A 12206-nucleotide genomic window follows, 5' to 3' on the forward strand; every position below is an offset into this window, starting at 1 on the left:
CTGTTTTTTTGTTCATTCTTTCCAATGTGTCAAGTAATTCTCTTTTTGTTTTCTCATGATTTGGTTAGGTCTAATCGTGTTGCTGTCCTGGGGCTCTGTGGGGTCTGTTTGTGTTTGTGAACAGGACCAGCTTGCTTAGTATAATTGTTCATAGACAAATATTTGAGATTGTGTCTGTAACACATTGAGGGATTTGTGAATCTGAAAGTAGAGTGAACGTGGGGCATATTCATCTTTTCAACAACATTTTGCTAGGTGGGCTTTAGCATTTTCGCTGAATAGAAATTTTTAAGTACTTACTACTTTTAACTACTTTTTAGCATGTTAGATAACTAACTCCTAAACCTTAACCTTAATTCCTAACCCCTATCCAAACTAATGTTAACCAACTAGCTAACATTAACATTAGCCAATTAGCTAACGTTAGCCACAACAAATTGTAATTAAAAACATATCATAAGAAATGGCCAATGAACATCCACAAATTAATACTTACCATAAAGAAGCTTTTAAGATATCACAATAAATGGAGAGTATCGGATTTATATACAGAATAATACGAAATGCTCTGAGCTTCATATTATTCTTTCTATTTCTATGGCGGATTCGCTGCCACAATTTATGGAAAATTCCAAAACATTGGAGATAATAATAGATGGATGGCAAATGTCAAAGATACAATTTTCCCTTATTCATCTGTGGCTACGTTTTCCCTGCGCTATGTATCAACAACAGATAACATCAGTTAGCTAAATAAGGTTAGCATGCTAGCAACCTATACTGACAGCTACCGACAGCGGTTATTTCGCCACTACATATGGAAATCACCCACAATGTCCACATCCTCAATTCGTGAATATGTATTAGCAGCCAGCATCATCCTTCAGAGGTGGAACCTGAAGGACAATTTATGCTATAGGCCAGGAGTTACGTCGAAATAGGGTGCCATTGCCCTCTGGTGGGGGCCTTTAATCTATAAACTCTAATCCTCCAGATATGTATTTACATGATTGCACATGTGTCATCTTGATGTGGCAAAACAGTCAACCCCCAATTTTTAAGCACTTGTTTTCAGGTTATAACAGTTTCTGTATGGGACGTTATAATATCTAGTCTACATTGCGCAGTCGCCCATAGTTGCTTTCCCGCAAGACTAGGACATGATTGGGTGGGATCTTTTTTATCCAATTTTTGCGATATCGACAATGCAAAATTCATATTGTAATTGCATGGATGATTGTAAAATAGTAGTCTCACAGTCACAATAATGCCACAATAGTGATTTTGATAGTTCTAGTTTAGCTATCTCATTCCACCATGTAGGTAGTAGGGAGGGGCGTGTTTCTCTTTCATTTTGCGGTATTCGTACTGTATGCGGGGCTCTTTTGTTAGGGAGGGCGGGCCGCAGGAGCACAATGACTTTTCAGATAGTAAACTAGTAATGCGATGAGGACTGACCAAAGCAGAACAATGACATGCGAGTGCCTCAAGCGCGGCATATCCAGCATTTCCACAAACTGACGTCGGTGACCTGCTTGAGCATTTTGGAGAAATTCTGCAGAGGTCCTGCATCTGTTTGAGCAGTCAAACATAGTAGCCCAAGTAACGGGCGATCCAGGCGCAAGGGCGAGGCGAAGACATTAGATAGCGTCGTCATCAGATGCGCAAACCAGTGGGACAGCTTCCAAAAAAAGCAGTGGCAAAGGATGTCTATTTAGGACTTTTTACGCATTCACGCTTCCCCACTCCAGGCAACGGAATTTAAAATGATGTCACTTATAGAGTTGAACGATGACCAGAGATGGGTGCCTACACATGTGAATGTCACTGTCCTTCGTGCAAGGGGTTTGCGGACGAAGGGCAAGCACGGGAGCCGTTATGTTTACACCATCATTCAGGTTGGGAAGGAGAAATACACCACCGGTTTGGTCGAAAAGGCGACTGTGCCAGAGTGGAATGAGGAATGTTGTTTCGAACTTCTCCCCGGAATACTGGAGGCTGGGGGTCGCAGTGCATTTCCTTCGGGGAGCGGCGACTTGGTCCTCACCGTCATGCACCGGGTGCTTATCGGACTTGACGTGTTTCTTGGTCAAGCAATCGTCCCCCTGGATAAAATATTTCAAGATGGAATGTGTCCTAGAGATGAGTAGGTTATTTTCACTTACTAATTTAATATGCCAGTGATGAGGAATATATTTCCACTGATTAGGCTACATGCAGGCCTAGGCTAAATGATCATATCCCACGAATTATAGCCTTTTATTGCCATTAATTTGACGTGATTGACAGTAAAATTTGTAGGCCAAACTATGGTATGTTGGTAGGGTGGGGAATTCAGACAAGTATGAGAAGAACTGGGCGTTTATTTACGGTGAAGATCAGTGGGCCGGGCCACCCCTGGATTACTGGTGCATAGTTGAACTACACTGAACAAAAATATAAATGCAACATGTAAAGTGTTGGTTCCATCTTTCATAAAACATATTTCATTCAAGTAATTTTGTGTGCACAAATTTGTTTACATTCCTATTAATGAGCATTTCTCATTTGCCAAGATAATGCATCCACCTGACAGGTGTGGCATATCAAGAAGCAGATTAAACAGTGCGATCATTACACAGGTGCACCTTATGCTGGGGACAATAAAAGGCCACTTTAAAATGTTCAGTTTTGTCACACAACACAATGCCACAGATGTGTCAAGTTTTGAGGGAGCATGCAATTGGCATGTGGACTGCATGAATGTCTACCGGAGCTGTTGTCAGATAATTTAATGTTAATTTCTCTACCATAAGCAGTTTCCAATGTTGTTTTATAGAATTCGACAGCACGTCCAACCGGCCTCACAACTGGGGGGATTTCTGTCTGTTATGAAGCCCTTTTGTGGGGGGAAAAATGTATTCTGCTTGGCTGGGCTTGGCTCCCCAGTGGGTGGACCTGGCTGCGAAGTCCTTTCCTTATATGAACTGTAACTCAGTAAAGTCTTTGAAATTGTTGCATGTTGCATTTATATTTTTGTTCAGTATATTTTCATAACATCTCAGAAGTTATCTTTTTAAAAATGTATTATTAGTTACCTTTTATTTAATCAGGGAGTCACCATTGAGATCATTTTCTCTTTTACAAGTGAGCCCTGCATATACAATTTCATAACATCCATATGAAATCCAATATACCATATGATAAACATAATAAAACAAATCAAATACAGAACAACACATTTTGCACAGACAAACATAAATATACACAATATACACAAAACCCCTTACAATCAGAAAGAGTGGTTACATAATAATCACATTTAGCCTTTTTGATCAGTCTTACACATTGATTCCTTAGTTGGCTAAAATATTGACAATTCAGGCCTAAGTCTGTGTTACTGGTGACCTTGTATAATTCAGGAATGAACCAGACATACGTTCTACCTTTAACTTTCAGAGTTTTGAAGGGGGGCATGACCGTCTTCAATAGTATTGAAGACACTAAAATAAAGATCATGAAAAAAAGTGTGCTTGTTCACCAAAAAAAGGTAAAGTCCCTCTTAGTGATGACACGAGGCATAGATGTATGCCTTTTCACTTCTCTGACACAGACAACTGGTCACTACAATCCAGGGGTGAAAACCCCACTAGAAACATACACTACATTACCTAAAGTATGTGGACACCTGCTCGTCAAAGATCTCATTCCAAAATCATGGAGCTGGTCCCCCCTTTGCATCTGCAACAGCCTCCACTCTTCTGGGAAGGCTTTCCACAAGATGTTTGAACAGTCCTGCGTGACTTGCATCCATTCAGCCACAAGAGCATTAGTGAGGTCGGGCACTGATGTTGGGTGATTAGGTCTGGCTCACAGTCAGCATTCCAATTCAAGGTGTTCAATGGGGTTGAGGTCAGGGCCCTGTGCAGACCAGTCAAATCAAATCAATCAAATGTATTTATAAAGACCTTCTAACATCAGCTGATATCTCAAAGTGCTGTACAGAAACCCAGCCTAGAAGAAACCTAGAGACGAACCAGGCTATGAGGGGTGGCCAGTCCTCTTCTGGCTGTGCTGGGTGGCTACGGTGCGTAATTACCCACCCGATATCTGCACGAAGACTAGGGTTAAGTTACTGTAGGATTTGGGGAAGCTCCATATATTATCTCATCTCTCTTCTGTGGTGCCCAGTGTGATTGTCTTTTTTGTTGTGGTCTGGTGTGTTCAGCAGAGGGGAAGAGCAAGATATATATATTTTTTTAAACTTTTGACTATGGCGTCTAATGTAGATGAGTTCATTCTCTTTCCATTAGAGGAACTGTTAGAATTATGTACTAAAGAACAGCTGTTGTTGATTGCTGAACACTACAAGGTTTAAAGTAGTGATAAACGTCAAAAAAATGTATATTAGGTTAATATTGAAGGCCAATCTGATGGAGAGTGGTATTTTTGAAGTTATCACTGGGGCAGCATCTCCTGAGGACTCGCCGTCTCCCCGTAACATTACAATGGCCGCTCCATCTGTTAGTCCTAGTAGTCTTCTTTTTGAACAGCAGAAAAAACTGCTTCTGTTACAGCGAGAGCATGACCGTGTAAAGTATGAAAAGGAACTGGAATTTAAACAGGATTTGGAGCGTGCTAAAATCAAGCTGCAGCAAGAGGCTAGAGCTGGTTAGGGAAGGACAGCTCTCAGGGGAGAGTTTACTCTAGGAAGGTGACCCAGATTTACCTTGGGGTCGTTCCTCTTTTGGTTGTGCCCCGGACACATTTGATATTGTTGGGAACTTACGGTTGTTGCCTAAATTTACTGAGCAGGACCCTGAGACATTTTTTGTTGTTGTTTGAGCGTGTTGCTGGCGCTAGGAGTTGGCCTGATTCTGACCTTACTTTAATGTTGCAGTGTGTGTTGACTGGTAAAGAGCAGGAAGCATATTGAGCTCTTAGTGTAGGTTAAAATGGCTGTGTTACAGATTTACGAATTGGTCCCTGAGGCTTACCGCCAATGATTTAGAACTTTAAAAAGGGATAATAAACAGACTCATGTTTAGTTTCCATGTGAGTTATCTTCACAGTTTAATCGCTGGTGTTCTGCCTCTGCAGTTATAACTTTCCAAGGGCTGTGTGATCTGATTATTCTAGAGCAATTTAAGGACACAATCCCTGATCATACAGCCACGTACATTAACGAACGAAAAGTAAAGACTGTCGCTGAAGCTACGGTTTTGTCGGACGAGTATGTTTTGACTCACAAAAGTGTCTTTGTAGAGCCCTGCATTCGGAGTGAGTGGGGGCGTTTGGAGAGATTTGGGCCTCGCTCACCGAGATACTTTGGTTGACGGGCAGAGATTCATTCAACTAGGGTTGAGCCTGACAACCGTGGTAAAGTTAATTTTGGTCAAGAGTGTCACTTCTGTCAAGGTTCGGGTCATTGGAAAAACTAATGTCTGTCTGGTTATCAGGGCTAGGGGTAAATTCAGTGCTTACGTCAAATCTAAGCCTATGGCGTTAGCTGCGCCTGTTCCACATCAGTTCACTCCTGACACAGTGTCTCATGCCCAGGGGCATGTGAAAGTCCATGTTGACGCAGACTATTTACCTTTCATTACATAGAGTTTTGTGTCTGTTAGGAAGTAAGGACCTAGTGCCAGTGAAGATCCTGAGAGACACAGGTGCCTCTGAATCGTTTGTGTTGGAGTCTGTGTTACCCTTCTCTGCTGAGACTGATTCGGGGGCAATTAGTCAGGTTGTACCAGTTAAGCTTCGTGAGATGGTGTGTTGACAACTTCCTACAACAATGTTGCCGGACATATGGGTGTGAGGAAAACCTACAACTGCATATTAAGACATTTCTTTTGGCCTAGGTTAAAGAGGGATGTTTCTGAGTTCATCAACTTGTCACACCTGTCAATTAACTGGTAACCCTAATCAAGCTATTAAGCCGGTACCACTGTTTCCTATTCCTGTACTCAGCCAACCTTTTGAGTATCTGATTATTGACTGTGTTGGTCCTCTGCCCCGTTCTAAAAGGTAGTAGTTACCTGTTCACTGATGTGTCAGACCACTAGGTTTCCTGCTGCCTATCCTCTCCGGTCTATCATGACTAAGTGTGTGCTAAAAGCTTTGGCTCAGTTTCTCACTGTTTGGAATCCCTAAGGTCATTCAGAGTGATCAAGGATCTAATTTCACCTCTAATCTGTTTGCTCAGGTTCTCCAACAGCTCCATATTAACCTCTCTGGGATATGTGGGACGCTAGCGTAAATCCAGCCAACATGTCAGATTTCAAAAAGGCTTTTCGGCGGAAGCAAACGATGCTATTATCTGAGGATAGCACCTCCGTAAACAAAGAGAGAAAACATATTTCAACCCTGCAGGCGCGACACAAAATGCCTTACCTTTGACGAGGTTCTTTTGTTGGCACTCCAATATGTCCCATAAACATCACAAATGGTTATTTTGTTCGATTAATTCAGTCGATTTATATCCAAAATGTCAATTTATTTGGCACGTTTGATCCAGGAAAACACAGGTTCCAATTAAAGCAACGTGACTACAAAATATCTCAAAAGTTACCTGTAAACTTTGCCAAAACATTTCAAACTACTTTGGAATACAACTTTAGGTATTTTAACGTAAATAATCAATAAAATTGAAGACGGGATGATCTGTGTTCAATACAGGAGGAAAACAAACTGTAGCTAGCTTTCTGGTCATGCACCTTTATCTAACAGTACAATTGAAGTGACCCTCGTTCTGAACAGGGCTACTTCTTCATTACACAAAGGAAAAACCTCAACCAATTTCTAAAGACTGTTGACATCCAGTGGAAGTGGTAATAACTGCAAGACGGTCCGTTAGAAATCTGGATTCCCAAATGAAAACCCATTGAAAAGAGAGTGACCTCAAAATACCCTGTCACCAAGAAGTTAAACACAATTTGTCTAGCGCCTATCATGTGTAAAGTCAAGGAGTGCTGGAATGTTTCCGTCAAACACTTAAGTCTTTGTTGAGAGCTTATTGTACTGAGTTGGATAAGGATTGGGAGGAGGGATTGCCTTGGTTACTGTTAGCCGCTAGGAAGGTTTCACAGGAGAGCACGGGTTTCAGTCCAAATGACCTTGGGTTTGGACATAGAACTCCACACACCTTATCTGTTCTCCAGGATGACTGGTAGTCTCCCGAGCCCCCTCAGTCCCTGTTATCTTATGGGCGTGATTTCCGGCGACAACCGGTACGCCGCCGGTGAAATGGTTAAAGAGAAGCTATGATTTTCACAGGAGAGGACAAAGGACATATTTGGCAAACTGATCGGCAAACTGAGCCTCGTCACTTTAGTCCAGGTGATCAGGTTCCTACTCTGCTGCCAATTGTTGGTTCTCCTTTTCAAGCCAAGATTCAATGTCCATATACGGTTGTGCGCCAGTGGACTGAGCAAAACTATGTAGTTGCCACTCCAGAACGGAGAAAAGCACACCAACTGTGCCACGTAAATTTGTTAAAACCCTGTTAAAACCCTATTATGCACGTTCCTCTGAGGCGGAACAGTGGGAGTCTACAGAGGACCTGCTCTTTTGTCCGATACCGATATTTCGCTAGTTTCTTGTCATGCTAGGTGCATGAGGAGGAAGATGGTCCTGGTCCCGACGATTGCATACTGCAGGGTAGATTGAAAAATTCAGAGAAACTGGATATTTTAAGCAACCTTCTCGCTCATCTACCTGTTGATTGGCAGGAAGAGATGGTCAGTCTGATTCGGAGATTTCCAGGTTTGTTTTCTGATACAACTACACACTTAATAGAACATGATATTGATGAGTAGGGCACATTAAATCTCTGCCATTATTACACCCTCTGGTCTATACTCTATTACACCCTCTGGTCTATACATATTTGGTTATGAGTTTCGGCCTGCGTAATGCACCTGCCATTTTCAGCGACTTATGAACAGGGTTGTCTCCGGTCTGGCCGGGTGCGCTGTTTATCTGGACGATGTAGTGATGTATGCAGATACTTGGGAGGAACATCTGTCCCGTATTCAAGGCTTGTTTGACCGCCTAGCTGCGAGTCGCCTTACGATCAATCTGCCTAAATGTGAGTTTGCTCAGGAGACCGTTACATACCTTGGAAAGGTGGTTGGGCAGGGTGAAGTGCGTCCTGTTCGAGCTAAGGTGGTAGCTATTGATGCTTTTCCACCACCAACTACTAAAAAGGAACTGATGCGTTTCTTGGGAATGATTGGTTATTACTGTAGTTTTTGTAGGAACTTTGTGAACACTCCATTGACCCATATGCTGAAAGCTAAGGCTGTTTACGTATGGTCTTCTCGTTGTCAACATAGTTTTGAAGATGCAAAGAGGTTGCTTACCTCAACTCCGGTGCTGGCTGCTCCTCGTGTGGATTTGTCATTTACCTTGCAGGTGGATGCTAGTCATGTGGGGGCAGGTGCAGTTTTGCTGCAAGCAGACGTGTCTGGTGTTGAAGGGTCTGTTAGTTTCTTTTCCAAAAAGTTTAACCATTATCAGTTGAATTACTCGGTCATTGAAAAACAAGCGCTAGTACTCATATGGGCGCTACAACACTTTGAGGTGTATGTCGGGTCGGGAGTAGTACCTATTGTTGTCTTCACCGACCATAACCCTCTCACCTTTTTGAGGTACATGATGTGTCCTAACCAGAGGATAATGAGATGGTGTTTATTTTTACAAACATTCCATCTTGATGTGCGGCACATCCGGGGGACTGATGTGCTCTCTCGTGCGCCCTGTTCCTGAATGTCCACGTGATTTTATTTTGTGTTTGGTATTGTTCTATTTCTCCTGTCTGTTCCCTTCTGGTCTCATTTTCTTCTTTCCTCTTAAAGGTTGCTTCCTGTGTGCAAAGGTTGCTGAGGTCTGGGGAGGACGAGGTTGGCTAGGGCAAGTGGAAGTGTGAACACGTGACCCCGTCATCAATTTGGGACGCAGAGGCTGGGTCAATTTGTTTGTGTGACCGGTATGGTGTTCCGGGATCCTTGTGGCCAACAGACTCTCCCACTCTGTTGGCCATATTCTCTCAGGTGGAGCCTGGAGGGTCGTCAGCGAAATGGGACACACCTGGGCTCGGGTGTTTTCCCAGAATAAATACACCTCTTCCCCATTCATTGAGGAAACTTTCTCCATGCAGATACTGATAGATTTTGGTTGTGGCATTTTTGTGGTCTGTTTGTTTGCGTTGGCACCTTTCTACACCCCTCATTATCACATTTATGCACACAAACACTCACTTACACTACTGACTACACACACACCATTGTTAAATGTAGTTAGTTTACTTTAGTTAATAAATATATTTTGATATTCCTCATCTCCACGTTGTCCCCCTTTTTGTTACGAACATTGAGCCGGTTCGTGACAATATATAGTGTATTTATCTGGATTATTGTCAAAATAAGATCACTCTGTATATTTAGATGGATCTTTAGGATTTGGCCGTGTAGGCTCAGTTATCAGCTGAGATGGGTTTAGCTCAGAGCAAATCTGACACTGGCGTCCTCCAATTAATATTAAAAAAATCACCCATAATTAATAGTTCAGATAGAAATTCAGATAAAGCTTTAAGGTCAAATGGAGTCTCTAGTACAAGTATGGTATGATCAGTAGGTAACCCCTTATTTGAAAATAGCATAGAATTGGTGTAGATACAAGATTGTCTAAAACTGAACCATTGGGCCTATGCCTCAAGCGAGGACATGGTTTTTCTAGGCTGCATGCCCATAATCCCAATAATCATAGCCTACTGTAGAATACTATTGTGTACCATAACCTAGTTTAGATCACAAATGAGTGATTCTTGTTGCAAGATGCAGGCCTCGTTGGCTTGCCCTTTCTCCTACACAGTCATCTGCCATTCAGCATAAATAGCGATGATGGTGCAGCACTGCCATAAACCATATCCGGCCATCACAGAGAGCCTGGTCTCATAGACTAAACGTAACATATTTAAAAGTACATCCGGGACACTGTAATTAGTATGATATGTTGTGTTTGGTATGGTTACATAAAACAGATTACTTAAGGCAAAAACAAAAGGAGGGTGGTTGGTCGGAGTGGATAGGTGAGCATATAACTCGAACGTCTAGCCACCCAAAGGTTGCATGTTTGAATCGCATCAAGGACAACTTTAACATTTTAGCTAATTAATAACCTACAACTAATTACTACTTTTTAGCTACTTTGCAACTACATAGCATTTTAGCTAACCTAAAATGCTGTAGCTAACACTAACCCCAAACTCAAACATTTAACCTAACTCCTAAACTTAACCCTAGCTTAGCTAACGTTAACCATCTAGCTAACATTAGCATTAGCCACCTATCTAACTTTAGCCACAAAAAATTGGAATTCATAACATAAGTTTGGCTAGTTCGTAACATATTGTACGTTTTACAAATTAGGAACATATCATACGAATTTTAATTCGGAACATATCGTATGAAATGGATGATGGACATCCAGAAATTAATACATACCATATGAACATAATATAATAATAATAATATATGCCATTTAGCAGACGCTTTTATCCAAAGCGACTTACAGTCATGTGTGCATACATTCTACGTATGGGTGGTCCCGGGAATCGAACCCACTACCCTGGCGTTACAAGCGCCATGCTCTACCAACTGAGCTACAGAAGGACCCCAACATAACATATCATACTAAATGGGGTGTCGTGGATTTATGTACAGAATAATATAAAATGTTCTGCGACCAGGTTGTCACTAAGAAACAGGTTGGCTGTAAGCAAGAACAGACCGGTATGCATATCAACCTGAACTCAGGTGTAGACATAACATAGTAAACTAAATCAGGGACACTCCAATTAGTGTGATATGTTACATTTCATATGGTATGTATTAATTTGTGGATGTCCATCCATTTTGTATATGTTACGAAACTGCAATATATGCAATATATTAAGAATTTCCAAAATGTATGATGTTTCGAATTCCAATTTGTTGTGCCTAACATAGTTAGGTAGCTAGGTGGCTAACATTAGCTAGGTGTTAGGGTTAAGGTTAGGATTTACGTTAGCTAACATGCTAAGTAGTTGCAAAGTAGCTTAACCTGTTAATCCTACCCCCTACTTTTTCGAACATTCTGTTAAAAATCGTGCAACATTTCAGCACCCTGCTACTCATGCCAGGAATATAGTATATGCATATGATTAGTATGTGTGGATAGAAAACACTCAGACGTTTCTAAAACTGGTTCAATCACGGCTGTGACTATAACAGAACGTGCGTTTCATCGAAAAGCGCAGGAAAATCTGATCACTGAAAATTGGAAAATATATAAATGCGCCACTTGTATGTATTGTTGAATGGAAACCACATTACCTGGAGCCGAGATTGCAATTCCTACAGCTTCCACACGATGTCATCAGTCTTGTCAATTGCCTAGGCTTTGTTTCTTGGTCAAACGAAGAAGAGAAAACCCATTTCCTCGGTCTCCGACAGGATGTTTTGGAGTAGAAATGTCTGAACATGATTTGAAGACGTCGAGCTATTGAATATACATCGCCTCGTGATCAATTTGATAGATTATTAACGTTTACTAATACCTAAAGTTGCATTACAAAAGTATTTCGAAGTGTTTTGTGGGAGTTTATCGTAGACTTTTTTAATTTAAAAAAATGACGTTGCGTTATAAAATGCTGTTTTTTTCCTTGATCACACAGTCTTCATAGATCGATATCTAGGCTATATATGGACCGATTTAATCGAAAAAAAAGACCCAATAGTGATGTTTATGGGACATCTAGGAGTGCCAACAAAGAAGATTGTCAAAGGTAATGAAGTTTTATATTTTATTTCTGCGTTTTGTGTCGCGCCAACTATGCTAATTATTTAGTTTTACGTCCCCTGCGGGTCTTTTGGGGTGTTGCATGCTATCAGATAATAGCTTCTCATGCTTTCGCCGAAAAGCATTTAAACAATCTGACTTGTTGGCTGGATTCACAACGAGTGTAGCTTTAATTCAATACCCTGCATGTGTGTTTTAATGAACGTTTGAGTTTTAACGAGTGCTATTAGCATTTAGCGTAGCGCATTTGCATTTCCAGATGTCTAGATGGGACGCATGCGTCCCGGGTCGACCCAAGAGGTTTAAGAGGTAATTACAATGAACAAAAATATAAATGCAACATGCAACAATTTCTAAGATTTTACTGAGTTCATATCAGGAAATCA

The 12206-nt window shown here is 41.4% G+C and overlaps 1 protein-coding gene across 4 annotated transcripts in view; it reads left to right on the forward strand.

Annotated features, from left to right (window-relative positions):
- Positions 1 to 12206, forward strand: part of LOC118384219 (rab11 family-interacting protein 5) — a 32598-nt gene that overhangs the window by 1328 nt on the left and 19064 nt on the right. The window contains exon 1 of one of the 4 annotated variants that reach the window (XM_052518326.1): positions 1212 to 2146. The exons of 2 other annotated variants lie outside the window; for them this stretch is intronic. In XM_052518326.1, the coding sequence (XP_052374286.1) occupies positions 1767 to 2146 (380 nt within the window). In that variant the 5' untranslated portion in view covers positions 1212 to 1766. Of the gene's footprint in view, positions 1 to 1211; positions 2147 to 12206 lie in introns of those variants that run through there. One more of the 4 variants, XM_035770551.2, reaches the window with a different exon arrangement.

This window comes from Oncorhynchus keta, chromosome 5, assembly GCF_023373465.1.
Source record: "Oncorhynchus keta strain PuntledgeMale-10-30-2019 chromosome 5, Oket_V2, whole genome shotgun sequence".
Classification (NCBI taxonomy): domain Eukaryota; kingdom Metazoa; phylum Chordata; class Actinopteri; order Salmoniformes; family Salmonidae; genus Oncorhynchus; species Oncorhynchus keta.